The following is a 16,191-nucleotide window of genomic DNA, read 5'->3' as shown; positions in this document are numbered from 1 at the left end:
TCCCCAAACCAGTAGATCCGGAGCTGCAAAGAGCGTGTGGCTCTGGCCTCACTCAGGCCTCCCAGACTAATTCAGAGACAATTTGTACCACTCACTCTAAAAAAAGCTATATTTTATTTCTCCTGGTTAAGGAATTTTTTTCCCCCTTAGGTAACTTTATCTTTAACTAATGTCTCGTGCAGAAATTCCTGCTTTTTGCATGTCCAGAGGGGCTGGTAGAAACTAGGGACCCCTTTAATGCTGGGGATCCCAAGTCCTTGTGATTAAGAAGTACAATAACTTCTTTGTCTACTCCTGGTCCCTGCCAGAGTCTTCCATCTCTTCTCAAGTTAATTCCTCTTTCTCTTCCCAGGTATATATAAAGAGAGAATATATTAATAATATGAAATAATGGCATAAACTGGTTTGACTAAGGCAACATTTCAGAGACGATCTGGCCTTTCTATGTAACAGAAAATTTATGTCTATTTTTTTTTTTTTTTTTGCATGCCTCTTGTGTGGAAAGTAGATTCTAAGAATGGGGGTACGCTGATAAAAAGTAACAATGAAGAATCTAAGCTTGGATGTGGTAGCTTGGAATGACTGCACTTGAGAGTAGATATTGACAAATTGATGCAGGGACAAGAGAGAGAAACAGTCTATGTTTTTAGCTTGAGCATCCACGTGACGAGTGATGTCATTTTCTCAGGTGGAAAAGAGGGAGGGTGGAGGTGGTTTGGAAGACCTTAGGAGACAGGACAGCAGCCTGAGAATGTCACATTTCCGTTCACATTGTTTATTTATGTGTGCAAGTAATTCAGTAAGTCAGTCTGGTTGGCCCAGGAGATTTTTATATAAATGTAGGGCTCATCAAAATTATAGAACTGAGTTAATCTACAGGGCCATAGAAGATGGAAGGAAAAATGTTTTTTCTCAAAGAGAAGGGGATCTGTGGGAAAGGTTTGGGGGGAAGTAATTAAAGATTACGGAGGAGAGGGTAAAGCAACTGAGGTCCTGAAAAGGGCAGGCAGTAATGTAGGAGAAAACCAAAGAATACATGATATTAATAAAGGCGAAAGGAGAATGTGTTTTAAGGAGTTGTCAGTGGTCAATTGTGGGAAACTTGGATGAGATAGAAAGTAAGAAGAGAGAAGAGAACAATAGTTTTGACAGAATGGAGGCCAACGAAGAAATTGACACAAATGGAAGAAATTTGGTTTTTTAAAATGAAAAACACATGTTTTTTATTCCAGTAAAGCTTTATAAATAGAAAAGGATCCAAACCCAAGGAAAAATGTTCTTGAGGTCAGCAGATAGGACAGACAGGTTAAACAGAATGTCTTGATTTGACACGTAGCTGCAATAAATAGATGGTAAGTAGAGGGTATAAGGACATTCAGTTAAAATGCATTTTTCCTCTCTTGTTTCATGTAGCACAGATCCTGGAGGTGAGGGTGAGTACCCTTTGTACTGCCATTACCATTTTCAAACTAGTTTTCCTTTCCCTTCCAGACTCTCAACTCTTGGCAGAATGTGTCACCACACTTGACTCAAAACCTTTCCTGTTGCTACCCACCACCAGATATACAGTAATCACACTGATGTGTTGCGTCTTTAGTACTCGGATTATTTTGTCTTTCCCTACCATCACTTTTGGCATGATGATTAGTATCTAGCCTGTCACTTTCTTAGTCTTTTTGACTTTAATGACTTTTCTGTTTCTTTGCCCCAGTTTTGTCATAGATGCTTATGAACATACCCTTGTCTTGTTAACTCTGAGCTACTGTGGAAAATCTAATTCAAGCATCTACTCTCTTATCTGCTACCTCCCATTGCAGCAGTTCTGGATCCTGGGAAAGTCCTCCTACTTGGAGATGCTACCATGTCACGTCAATCTGCCTTCTCTTGCTTCCTCAGTTCTTTCTTACAAGCTTAGAGACCGTGGGTCTTCTTTATCATTCCTCCTGTGCAGATGTCCGAAGCTACCCTCCTCTTCTTTGATTGTCCATAACTGGCTAAACCCAACCCTCTCCTTTACGTACCTCTTCAAATAAGCAAGACAGATGAATAGGATGACTGTCTTCACATTAAATTAATGGACATGAGTCTCAAAGGAGCAGTCCACAATGTGTAGCTTATTCCTTTATACTCTCCCTGCTACTGCTGCTGCTGAGTTGCTTCAGTCGTGGCCAACTCTGTGCGACCCCATAGATGACAGCCCACCAGGCTCCCCTGTCCCTGGGATTATCAGGCAAGAGTACTGGAGTGGGGTGCCACTGCCTTCTCCGATACTCTCCCTATATGTATTTTTGGTCTCTTCTTAAAAAAGCGATTCTCTCTCCTCCTCAAACTACCTTTTCCTTCCTCTCGTAGCTGATAATCTTGTCTCCTATGCCATCAACAGAACAGATCCCTTAGATAGCTTTCAAATATTCTGAATACCCAAATACCTGTAGCTGCACAAAGACAGTAATGTTTGCTGGTTTGTGGTCAATTTTTTGGTGACATTTTTTGATGTCTTTCCTTTTTATGTTCCTTGCATCTTGTTATAGAGCTGAGTAGTATTATATGATTCTATTTAATAATCACCAATAAAGTACTCAGGAAACAGAATACTTTCTGAAATTGGGTGTGTGTTTATTTGTTCATTCATTTGTTTTTAAATGACAGTCCTTATTTCACCTGAGTAGAAAGACTGTGAGTGCATTTGAAGCTAGTCATTAATGAGGAAAGGGTGAAATTTGTACATGGAACAAAAAATAGCATAATTGAATAAGAATACAAGTAGAGCAGTAGTTTTTCACTAATGTTTGGATAGCAGATATTTTGAGAAAAGGCTTTAACACACCAAAATGTTTATGTAATTTGAGGTATTTTTAAAGATTTTTATTTTATATTGGATTATAGTTGATTTACAGTGTTGTTTCAGGTGTATAGCAAAGTGGTTCAGTTATACATGTATCCACTTCTTTTTTCTTTGGCTCCTTTTCCCGTGTAGACCATTACAGAGTTTTGAGCAGAGTTCCCTGTGCTATACAGTAGGTCCTTATTAGTTACCCATTTTATAGTATTGTGTATATATCAATCCCAGCGTCTCAATTTATTCCTCCCTGCTTTTCCCCCAGAAACCGTAGTTTGTTTTCTACATCTGTGACTCTACCTTCTATTTTATAAAAGTTCATTTGTACTTTTTTTAGATTATAAGCTATATCATTTGATATGTGGCTATCTGACTTCACTCAGTACGGCACTCTCTAAGGCTCGTCCGTGTTGCTGCAAATGGCATTATTCTGTCCTTCTCTGTGGCTGATTAATACTTTATTGACTGTATGCAGCGCATCTTTATCCATTCCTCTTCTGATGGACATTTAGGCTGCTTCCATGTCTTGCTGTTGTAAATAGTGCTGCAGTGAATATCGGGTACATGTATCTTGTCAAATTACGGTTTTCTCCATATACATGGCCAGGAGTGGGTTCTTTTTTTAAGAAACCTCTATATAGTTTTCTCTAGTGGTTGTACCAATTTACATTCCCACCAACAGTATACCAGGGCTCCCTTTTCTGCACGGTGCAGGGTTCTGCTTTGAAACATGTCTGTGGTCCCTGAGTAAGAGATAACAAAAGGAAGAAAGGTTATGATCAGGCTGGAGTTATTAAAACACAAGATGTTACTCAATTTATGTGAATGGATGAGTTGTCTATATACATGTCATTTTAAAGGGACCTCTAATCGTAAATGGGGATACTAAATGTGTTGTAAATGTTTTTTAGGAATCTCTATTTGGAGTTTATAATGGCATATTCAAATCTAGTTTGAAGATAACTTTGCTAATTATATGATTGTTTTTATTTTGTACTGTTGGACAGAAAAGCAGAGGTTACTGAGAAGCAGATGATGAATCAACTAGAACCCTGGTGCAGTTTTAAACTAGGCATATTCTATGTTAATGTGACTCCATAGATCATGGAGTCAGCAGAATTTGGTGATTTTTATGTGCAATTAATGAAATAAATAGAGCAAATTATAATCAGACATAAATATTGAAGTGCTTTTTAATTTTTTTAAATATTAGGTATTCAATTGACAGAAACACAGATTTGGAGAGATACTTCAATATCGATGCCAACAGTGGAGTTATTACAACCGCCAAATCTTTGGATCGAGAGACAAACGCTGTTCACAATATCACAGTCCTTGCAATGGAGAGCCGTAAGTTGTAAGGTTTAACATTAAATTAGGATGGAGGACATTGAGAGTGGAGAATGGGGCTGCCAAGAGTTTATAATTTCAACTAGAATTTTACTAGATACTTGTTTGAATTCAGTAAAATTTTGAAACTCCCTAGTTTCAAGGTGTGCAATATATTTACATTTTCTAACTTGGTTTGCTAATACTTAGAAAGTTAATGGAATGAAGTGACCATAAAATGATGGACCTGATTTACCCACAGACGCTTTCTTCTTGTCTTGTGGTCACAGTTCATGTGCTGCATCTATGCTGACATGGTTTAGTCCAGTAGCTTACATAAATAGTCAGTTGATCTCTAACCAGACACTCAAGTTTGTGTATTCTCATATTAAACTCATTTTGGTCCTTGATGAGAAAAGCTTTGAGAACAATGCACAATTACATTGTATGCATGTTTATAATCTGGTATGAGTGTGTATATATATATACACACACATATATATATATATACACACACACATATACATGCTGCTGCTGCTGCTAAGTCGCTTCAGTCGTGTCCGACTCTGCGACCCCATAGACGGCAGCTCACCAGGCTCTGCCATCCCTGGGATTCTCCAGGCAAGAACACTGGAGTGGGTTGCTATTTCCTTCTCCTATATATATATATATACACATACATAGGTAATATGTATATATTATAGACATATTCATACAAAAGGAGCTCTAACATCAGATAATATTTAAATTCATGGCTTCTTTGTCACTCTCTGTGTGTATATGACATTTGGATCAGAATTTCTGATGCTCCCTTCGAAATCTGCAAGTATAATTCTAGATTTTACATGAAGCATGGTCATTTCCTTATTAGATTTGTGCTTTAGAGGCAGACATTTTTTATTGATTCTAACTGTTCATAATACAAGTTTCTTAAGAAAGATGGCATTGGAGTAATAGCTTTAGTCTAAGCACAGCAGAGATCAGAGGTTGCAGGTTCAATGCCAGCCACCTGCACTAAAGTGAGTATTACAGTGATGAGTCACATGTTTTGTTTTTTAATGCACATGACACTTGTAATCTCTGAAGTGTGCAATAAATAGCATTATGTCTAGAGAAACAGTGTTGACACCTTAAGGAATATTTTAATGCCAAAGACTGCTGTCATCTGAACCTTCAGATGTAAGATTATTAGGAACATCACAGGTCACCATCAGTTCAGTTCAGTCACTCAGTTGTGTCCGACTCTTTGACCCCATGAACCATAGCACGCCAGGCCTCCCTGTCCATCACCAACTCCTGGAGTTTACCCAAACCCATGTCTATCGAGTTGATGATGCCATCCAGCCACCTCATCTTCTGTCATCCCCTTCTCCTCCTGCCCTCAATCTTTCCCAGCATCAGGGTCTTTTCAAATGAGTCAGCTCTTCACATCAGGTGGCCAAAGGATTGCAATTTCAGCTTCAACATCGGTCCTTCCAATGAACACCCAGGACTGATCTCCTTTAAGATGGACTGGTTGGATCTCCTTGCAGTCCAAGGGACTCTCAAGAATCTCCTCCAACACCACAGTTCAAAAGCATCAATTCCTCAGCGCTCAGCTTTCTTCACAGTCCAACTCTCACATCCATACATGACCACTGGAAAAACCATAGCCTTGACTAGATGGACCTTTGTTGGCAAAGTAATGTCTCTGCTTTTTAATATGCTGTGTAGGTTGGTCATAACTTTCCTTCCAAGAAGGAAGTGTCTTTTAATTTCATGGCTGCAATCACCATCTGCAGTGATTTTGGAGCCCAGAAAAATAAAGTCAGCCATTGTTTCCACTGTTTCCCCATTTATCTGCCATGAAGTGATGGGACCAGATGCAATGATCTTAGTTTTCTGAATGTTGAGCTTTAAGCCAACTTTTTCACTCTTTCACTTTCAAGAGGCTCTTTAGTTCTTCACTTTCTGCCATAAGGGTGGTATCATCTGTACCATAACACATAATAAATATGAGTTTTGAAATATTTTGAGAATTACCAAAATGTGACAGAGACATGAGGTAGGTGAGCCAGTATTATTGCAGAAATGGGACTGATGGGCGTGCTTGATGAAGAGTTGGCATACACCTTCAATTTGTAGAACACACAGTCTCTGTGAAGCACATTCAAGCAAAGTGCAAGAGAACGAGGTGTGCCTGTAAATGAGAAAATCTTTTCCTCTTTACTAGAGAATCCATCTCAAGTGGGAAGAGGCTACGTAGCAATCACTATCCTTGACATAAATGACAACGCCCCTGAGTTTGCCATGGACTATGAGACCACTGTTTGTGAAAATGCCCAGCCAGGCCAGGTAAGAGGCTTCAGAATACCAGCCTCCTCATTAATGATTTCTTTAAAAATGCCCAGCAGTAGTTGCTTTTGATATCCTGCCAGCTTTAAGATGAAATATCATAAGCATGTTTCAGCAAAACTAACACTTTGATGTATAGCATAAACTAATATTAAAGGAACTTTCAAATTCTGGTTTAATTGGGATGATGAAAAAATTCCTCCAGAAGAAAGGTACGCATTGTAAAAGCTATGGTAGATGTTAAGCGCTTAGGCTTTTTTAAAGAGAAATATAGCATTGAAGCTCAATTTGGCCATTTCCCACGTTACACAGCAGGGCTTACATACTTTAAAGTTCCACAAATTTAGTGGAGTGTAGCCTCCTTGTGGTTTGGTCTGCTTATCCATATTGTCAGTGTCTTGTGATGTCTGATAAGGTATAATCAGTTGGTACAGCTTATTTCTGAGGTTCACAAAAGTCAGTTCAAATACGAATTTTGAAAAGAACATGATTTGATTTTCAGAGCCCTTTTTAGATTGCATTCATATCAGTATGTGTGTTAGTCACTCAGTCATGTCTGACTTTTTGCGATTCCGTGGATTATAGCCCAACCGACTTCTCTGTTCATGGGGTTTTCCAGGCGAGAATACTGGAGTGGGTTGCCATTTCCTTCTCCAGGGGATCTTCCCCAAACCCAGGTCTCCCACATTGTGGGCAGATTCTTTACCATCTTCGCCACCAGGGAAGTCCTCATTTCAGTACACCTGACCCTTCCCCAGCTCATTGCACAAGATGGTATTTATCATCAGTGTTAAGCTGCTCTATTCTCTGCTCAAAACACAGAGCACATGGCATGCTGTCGTGTTTTACATTATCTGTTCCTAGGTTATCCAGAAAGTCAGTGCTATCGATAAAGACGAGCCAGCCAACGGCCACCAGTTTTATTTCAGCTTAACAACTGATGCAACAAACAACCACAACTTTTCACTGAAAGACAACAAAGGTAAGGTTGAGCTATTGTCACCAGAGGAGGCAACAGGTAGGAGCTTTCTAAACAAGAGAGCTTTTTCTCACTCAGGAATGCTGATGGGGATTTTTTTTTTTTTCTTTCTTTCTCATAACAGCAAGGACATTAATTAAAGGGAAATGAGCCCCTCAAGTAATTTTTATCTATGGATTTTCTGTCATGAAGAAACTGCTACTTAAATCATTTTAGGCCTAAATCCAAAGAGGGGACATGACGGATTCATCTCTGTCCCTTCTTTCTGGCTATTTGCTTCCTTATTTGTATACAAAGCTCTTTATTGAGAGTATCTAATCAGTTGAGGGTCAGCTAAATGCCTTAGTAAGGATTATATTACCTAGGCATAACTTGAGACATTAGAAAAGTAATTGGACTGAACACATTTCACCCTAAATAACCTTTGACGTAGTATTTTCAGTGTCAACATCAGTTACTGTTTCATTTTTAGAATAAAAGTAATCCATGGAAATAATATACTCTTGATGCCAAGAAATACAGAATTTAAAAGGAATAACGAATTCCCTGTCATTCCAAATCTCATTTCTCTGCTTCAAAGAAAAGCAGTTTTATAAAGGTCATTATAGAAACATTTTTCAAATATATGTAGCTAGTTTCTGGTTTTGCTCAATTGTATAAACACACACACACACTCTTATAGCCATATAGATAGTGTATTTAGTCACTAAGTTGTGTCTGATTCTTACGTGATCCCATGGACTGTAGCCCTCCAGGCTCCTCTGTCCATGTAATTTTCCAGGCAAGAATACTGGAGTGGGTTGCTGTTTCCTTCTCCAATAGATAGTATATAGACAATCATAAAAACTTTTCAAGGAAGTGTGAGAACTTGCTATTTATCATCTAACTTTGGTGTGTGTGTGTGTAAACAGAGAAGATTATCAAAAGTTCAAAGTGTTAGTCGCTCAGTTGTGTCCAATTCTTTGCAACCACATGGACTATAGCCTGCTAGACTTCGCTGTTCATGGGAGTCTCTAGGCAAGAATACTGGACTGGATTGCCATTTCCTCCTCCAGGGGATATTCCCAACCCAGGGATTGAACCCAGGTTTCTCACATTACAGGCAGATTCTTTTCCTGTCTGAGCCACCAGAGAGGAATATATACCCCAACAATACAGAAAATGTAATTTTTCAGTTTTAATATGTGAATCAAGTTTCAGGAAAACCAAATGTAGAGTGTGTTAGCCCAACCTAACTTAGTAAAAAGACTTGCTTTCAGACAGTGGATGTTGCAAGTGCTTGTACCTAAAGCCGCCAACTATTTTACTGGAGAAAATTCAGCTTTGGCCTCAAAAATTCTATCTGAAAATAAAATTTTTTCTGATGCTACTCTCTGCTTAATGAGGATACTGTCTTTTCCCGTTAGCAACATAAAAGGAAGCACATTCTCTGTGTGGGTAATTCTAGACTCTCTGCCTTCATCATAGTTGGAAAAGACCATTCTCAGCACTTGCACAAAGGGGAGTTTAGGCTTCAGAGGGTCTTGAATATTCCCCCCACATGTCATCAGCCAGTACCACCATGATTGTTGCACCAGCACAGAACTAAAATTGTTGGATTTTCCAGAAATTCATCCAGCCACACACTTAAAAGGTTTTCCCAAGTCAAGCCCTTGCTTATGGGAATCCTGGAGGAAAACATAAGGACCAGGAAGAAGGAACAGCGGTTCATATGGTGGCTTCCATTTTAGGGGATACATAGAGAACACGGTGAACTTATGATCTCTTTCCCAATCATAGGAACATTACTATAAATTTAAAAATCACATATCAGATATTGGACATTTTAGCATATACTCCCCAATTTGTTGTGTGTGTGTGTGTGTTATTTGATGCCAGGCATGTTAGATTATAAATCTGTAACTTTGAAAAACCTTTGTGTATCAAGTCATAAATATGTATAACATCTGATCAGTTGGGAGGCAGACTAGAGGTGTGTGTGTGTGTTAAATTACAGAAACATGCTGAACATAATATCCTTCAACTCCATGTATAGTTTTTAAATGAACACTCTTGAATTCATACATTTTAAAATAAAAGATTTGTTTATATAGAAACCTACCAGCTGAACACCAAACACTTTTCTTCCTGCTACATTTGTAATTCCAGTCTCATGAGTGCATGCTCTTCTGGGCTGTTAGAGATAGTAGATGTCAGCTGACTCTTTGATTAGAGTATTGTTAATTCTTTGATAACACTGCGTATTAAACCACAGTAGATAAAACTATGGTCCTGGCGTTCCTTCTTTTCCATTGTATTTTAATTAATTGCTATAAATTTTAAAATCACAGAAATTCCTTTATTAATTAAGGTAAGGTAACTGAACAAATTGTGAGCAGATTAAAAAAGTCTATTTCTGATATAGAAATTAAAGCTATATCATACAGCTATGTCATTCAGACTTACCACTGTTAAAAGTTTCATAGTAACTAATTGTTTAGATGAAATGAAATATTGACTATAAATTAATTTCAAATGGCCTAATTTATGACTAATAAAATGTTTATATACATGATGTTTTGGTAATGCTATGGCCTGTAAAGATTTTTAAAAATTATATAACATTCTTCTTTTGAATATCTTTGCATACTCTTTTTAATTAAAACAAAAGTGGCTTATTTTACTTCTTTCTGTATTGGGCTTGGAAATTGTCAAAGGATGGATTGAAAATTTCACCTATCTCCGGCAATGACGTTGCAAAAATATTTAACCTGTTAATTATTATTATCCTTTCTATAAGCATATGGTTTGAAATTTGAGATTGTAAAAATTAAATCTAGTATACGCTTTTTAATATGATAAATGATGTATAAACAGTTTTCTGTTCAGTTTTACTTTATAACTGTTTCTTTGGTCTTAACCATGTAGCACGATATAACTTTTTAAAAATGGATCCAAATGAACCGGTATTTGGAAATATGGCTCAAAAGAAGCTAAGGAGAGTGACTTTAAGTCAGATGAAGTTTGGTAGGACAGGGTCCATCAGAAATCTTGTATTCTATATGTTTGCTCTCTTTACCCTAGACAACACAGCCTCAATTCTCACCAGGAGAAATGGTTTCCGGAGGCAGGAGCAGTCTGTCTATTACCTGCCAATCTTCATCGTGGACAGCGGGTCGCCTTCACTCAGCAGCACCAACACCCTCACCATCCGCGTCTGTGACTGTGATGCAGACGGGGTTGCCCAGACCTGCAACGCCGAGGCCTACGTCCTTCCTGCCGGTCTCAGCACAGGAGCCCTGATCGCGATTCTAGCCTGTGTTTTGACCTTACTGGGTAGGTACCATTTGCGATGCTTTTTCTGTAAGAGCAGTCACAACCGCCAGTGGTCAGAATTTTTCATACATTCTGAGACTACATGCAGATATTCTGACCCATGGTATTTGGCTCACAGAGGAATGACCATCGGCCACATTTTCCAGTGATATGTTTAAAATTGAAATTGTCAATTTTTATTTTGTAAACATCAGTGAAGATAAATGGCTTCTGTTTAAAATGTTTGTTTGTTTTTTAAGATTTTAAAAAACATTTACTGTATGCTCCAGCCTATTTCTTTTAGAGTTCAGGAGTCTCTATTAGACTAGAGAGAATCTTTTCTATGTTGTTTTGATAATATGCTTATTTTAGAAACCATGGCCTTCAGTGGAATCTAATACTTAACTTCTTAAGATGTGAACATTCTTTATTTAGTCTCTATTCTTGCCTGTGTGTTTGAAATACATCATAATTTTTTTTAAAAGACCAATGAATAAGAGGGCATAAAAAAAGACATGATGACTTTACATCCTGCCTCTTTTCAGAAAAGATTTAAACTACATTTTATTATTTGCAAAGCTTAAAAGATTGCAATTTCAGCAATGCAAAATTTCCCAAGAAGAATTTACATATGTCATTGTACTTTTCCATGATTACTTTATTATGTGGTTAAGCTTGATTTATAACTCATATTAGAATTCCAGTTTTATAAGAGATTATGCAGCATCCTTTTGAAAATTGGAAGGTGTCCAACATGGGCATTGGGTAATGGGTTTATTCCTTTACATTCTGTGAAGGCAAAGTATAGTTTCCTACAGCGAGGACAGTAAGCATTTAATATTGCATCTGAGCCTGTGCTCTTGTGTTTTCTTGGAGTTTAATATAATTTGTAAATTCATTTATAGTTTTGTAAAAGCAGAATTTAGCAATGAGAATCATAATTGTATGATATTTAAAAGCAAGATTTATGAAGTTAGGTAAAACCTAGCTTTTATGCCTGCCTCCAACATGTACTATGAGTTTGAGCAAGCTCTGGGAGTTGGTGATAGACAGGGAAGTATGGCGTGCTGCGTTCCATGGGGTCACAAAGAGGCAGACACAATTGAGTGACTCAACTGGTTGATTGAGCATATACGAGCTCTTCACCAGGGGGAGCATTAGTTCTTCTAAGGCTAGCTTTTTAATCTCAAAGGAGAAAATAATATAGGTAAACTCATAAGGCTGTTGTGAAAATTAAATGATAATTCATGTGCCAACCATCTAGTGAGCATTCAGTAAATTTTAAGTATAATTGATAAAGTAAGTTCTCAACCTATTAACCAAGGTAAGACCTAATTACTAATATACTGTGGAAATAATCTCATGAAAATGGAAGTTATTACCTTCAGCTAACCAAATCTAGAAGGGCATTAGCTATTTTTTTTCATATAGCTTCATACAGATGGCCAAAACTTAGAAATTCATTAGAAATGGCAAGTAATCCCCAGTTAAAGTCTGAATATACTGTAAAGGACTAGAGTCAGTTTTGAAAAAGATTGGACCATTGCAAACTGCTTATCATTTCTTACCAGATTTCAAAACATGTTAATAAGAGGTAATTTGTATATTTATTTTATAGTAGCTGGATAACCTAGAAGATAAGTACTTTCCTTCGTGTGTGTGTGTTTAATTTTATTGGAATATTGTTTTTTTGACTTACAATGTTACAGGTGTATAACAAAGCGAATCAGTTTTTACATCTATCTATGTCCATTCTTTTTCACATTCTTTTCCCATGTATCTTATTACAGAATACTGAGTGGGATTCCCTGTGCTATACAGTAGGTCCTCGTTGGTTCTTTCTTTTATCAGTTCAGTTCAGTTGCTCAGTCGTGTCCGACTCTTTGCGACCCCATGAATCGCAGCACGCCAGGCCTCCCTGTCCATCACCAACTCCCGGAGTTCACTCAGACTCACGTCCATCGAGTCAGTGATGCCATCCAGCCATCTCATCCTCTGTCCTCCCCTTCTCCTCCTGCCCCCAATCCCTCCCAGCATCAGAGTCTTTTCCAATGAGTCAACTCATGAGGTGGCCAAAGTACTGGAGTTTCAGCTTTAGCATCATTCCTTCCAAAGAAATGCCAGGGCTGATCTCCTTCAGAATGGACTGGTTGGATCTCCTTGCAGTCCAAGGGACTCCCAAGAGTCTTTATAGTGTGTGTATATTAATCACAATCTCCTATTTTATCCCTTATTCCTGTGTTTCTCCTTTGGTAATCATAAGTTTTATTTTGAGATCTGTAAGTCTGTTTTATAAACAAGTTCATTTGCATCATTTTAAAATTAAATTCCACATGTAAGTGCTATTACTTGATATTTGTCTGACTTACTTTCATGCTCCTCTTGGCCATCTGTATGTCTTCTTTGGAAACATGTCTATTTAGATCTGCCTATTTTTTGACTAAGCTGTTTGGAGATTAAATCCCTTGTTAGTTGCTTTTATTTATATTAAGTTATATGCATTTATATTAATTTTTGTTCTTTCCCTATTTGGATCTTTAGGTCCAGGAAACTCAAGTTCTATAACATCCCTTCTAGCTCTGGTTCTTCAGATACAATGGAGATTGGTTAGACTCGCCCACCTTTAGTTTTTAGAAGGCATTTATGGAAATCACAGTCCACTTCATGATATTAGTGCTCTTCCAGTGTGTCCAGGTTGGGCAGCTGGATGTTTAGGTTTCATGCTTCTTTTCACTTTTCTTCCCTGAAAAGACCTTAACAGTATTTTTCTCTGCTCTTAACTGTGGAGACCATTCATGATTTAGTACAACAAGAAAATATTTTCCTGGCTTTATAAATGGTAGTAGTGCTTAAGTAAAAATATTAAATTTCAAAGAAAAAAATGAGAGTATGTAAAAGATGAATCCGCATTGTGATCTGTAAAGATAAAACATAATAACATAGCAGACTTAGTGATGATAACAGGCAGATTCCAGTGGCTCACTTAGAGTAGCAGCTGTATTCCTCTTTCAAACAAGTGCAAACATACTAAAAAGAGAATCGCATTGAATGAGATGGTACTAAGTGCTAGACGTTAGCTATCATTCATGGCTCAGTTGGTAAAGAATCTGCCTGCAATGCAGGAGACCCAGGTTTGATTCCTGGGTGAGGAAGATTCCCTGAAGAAGGGAACAGCAACCCAGTCCAGTATTCTTGCCTGGAGAATCCCATGGACAGAGGACCCTGGCAGGATACAGTCCATGAGATCACAAGAATTGGACACAACTGAGCAACTCAGCTACCACCATGCCTACATTTTGCATGAGAGAAGTCTTTATTAGAGGAGACATGCACAACATTATAAGGTGTCAGAGCCAAGACCTAAACACAGCCCAGACTTCCTTGGGGATGTCCTTTATAAGGTATTTTTCCACAAGTATTTTCTAGTTTGAAACACTTGTGTGCCTTTGAGAACCACCTGTTGATCTCTATATATGGCAGATCTATCCTAGATTTTTTCACCTAGTGGCTTTAGGACTTCTTTGGTGAACTCTGTCCAATTTAAAGTGTCCTCCACTTACACAATCCTAAATGTGTTCTCTCAAGCCTGGGAGTATATTAAATGTGAGCTTATTCTTCATGGCAACCAAAATACACTAGCTGTCTTTAGGCTTAAAATAGTCATTGTACTTAGGTCAGTTTTTCTGTCTCACATGAGCCTTAAATGAAATAATTCTAACTCACATATTTAATGGAGAAGAACATTAATGATACTTGTTTTAGGGAAAGGAAAGATCAATTTCAGTTGCAATTAAACTTCTTCCTGTCGTGAGGCATGGAAAGCAGTATCTTGTATATGCAGATGATTTGCAAATCTCTGGTTTGTATCTTAAACAGAACTAGAGAGGTACAGTCATTGTTCTGTCAGACTGCTGACAGGAGAAGTCTGAAATTATCATACACTGAACAGTCTTCCTGTGTCCCTGCCTCGTCTCTTGATTTAGTCCCTACTTGTGTGTTTTTTGAGTGGAATTGGTCAGCCTGCACTCTTCTGTCCCATCCTCTGTAGCCAGTCAGCCCCTAAGTGCTGTTAACTTCACTTTGATTCTTGAATCTGTGTCTTTCGCTCCCTGAATACTCTATCTGATTTTGGCCAGGGTCCATCTTTCCCCTCCTGAATTAATGGCAGTTTCCCCAGTCTCTATCAGCTCCAATCTAACGGAAACACAGAGAGAGTCAGCTTTTTAAAAGCAAATGTGATTGCAACACTCCCAGCTTGAAATTTCTGTGGCTCCCCATTGCCTACAGACTAGAATCACCTTCTTTCTATGACCTGACTGCTCCTTTTCAGGTGAACCTTCTCTCTCTCCACTCACAAGTGTACTTTAGTCAGATTGCAGAGTAGCACTTTGTCGGACTCATCCTGCTTTGTTTTTTCTCTCTTCTTAAAAGCTTTGTTCTTTTGCTTGGAATACCTCTCCCAGAATCCAACAAGTAGTAACTCCTTTTTGTGTTCAGCACTTAACCTCCTTTGCTCCTGAGTCCAAGTGGGGTGCTTTTCTTAAGGTGGCAAAACAATCTTACAGCATCTTTCCTGGCTGATTAATCCAAGCCAGATTGTCTACTCATCTATCTTGTCTGGTGGACCCCTGCTTTTGGAGGCAATAACTGAGCGGTATTTCATCATTGTATATGTGGAGCATCTCAGAAAATCATGATCTGACATAGCCAAGGCATATATCATACATGATAATGAATCCATGAGTGTTTGGGTGTACTCAGCAGTAGAAAAGAACATTTGATTTTTGTCATTATCCCTAACTTGTATTTCTGTTGGACCTGAATATTCCCATTTCAAAATATTCTAAAGTTTTAGGCCTTTATTTGAGATCCAGCCTAAAGAGAAAAAAAGATTATAGCAGTAGAGATTTCAAAGAAGCTTTGCTAAAATGCAGTTTAAATTTCAGTTAAAAATGCTATATTTGATATCTATCTGAATCATATACTTGGATTTTATTAATTACAGCTCTTTATTCTTTGTGAGTATAAGTAATAGGTGACTCTGCCTAGGCTGTGCGTATGCGTATGCGTGCAAGCTCAGTTGTGTCCAACTTTGCTACCCCATGGACTGTAGCCCACCAGGTTCCTCTGTCCTTGGGATTCTCCAGGCAAGAATACTGGAGTGGGTTGCCATTTCCTCCTCCAGGCGATATTCCTGACCCAGGGATCGAACCCGTGTCTGCTGTATTGGCAGGCGAATTCTTTCGCACTGAGCTACCTGGGAAGTGTAGGTTCATTAGTGCAAATCCAAACTTGGGCCCTCTTTTACTGGGAATCTGTACATATCTGATTACATAGCATGTAGATCCAGACAAAGTGGGAAGCTGACTTCTCTCGTCCTTTCCGTCTTTTCTTAGGTGTCATTTCCAATGACATC

The 16,191-nt window shown here is 38.2% G+C and overlaps 1 protein-coding gene across 2 annotated transcripts in view; it reads left to right on the top strand.

Annotated features, from left to right (window-relative positions):
- The window catches only part of CDH7 (cadherin 7), a 139,932-nt gene that overhangs the window by 112,536 nt on the left and 11,205 nt on the right, over positions 1 to 16,191 (top strand). For both annotated transcript variants that reach the window (XM_018039794.1, XM_018039793.1), the window contains exons 8-11: positions 4,053 to 4,189; positions 6,381 to 6,502; positions 7,367 to 7,484; positions 10,545 to 10,796. In XM_018039794.1, coding sequence (XP_017895283.1) covers positions 4,053 to 4,189; positions 6,381 to 6,502; positions 7,367 to 7,484; positions 10,545 to 10,796 — 629 coding nt within the window. The remainder of the gene's footprint in view (positions 1 to 4,052; positions 4,190 to 6,380; positions 6,503 to 7,366; positions 7,485 to 10,544; positions 10,797 to 16,191) is intronic.

The sequence above is a fragment of the Capra hircus genome, chromosome 24 (genome assembly GCF_001704415.2).
Source record: "Capra hircus breed San Clemente chromosome 24, ASM170441v1, whole genome shotgun sequence".
In the NCBI taxonomy this organism is placed as follows: Eukaryota; Metazoa; Chordata; class Mammalia; order Artiodactyla; family Bovidae; genus Capra; species Capra hircus.
The sequence above is the reverse complement of the archived record's forward strand: the minus strand, read 5'-3'. Positions and strand labels throughout refer to the sequence as shown.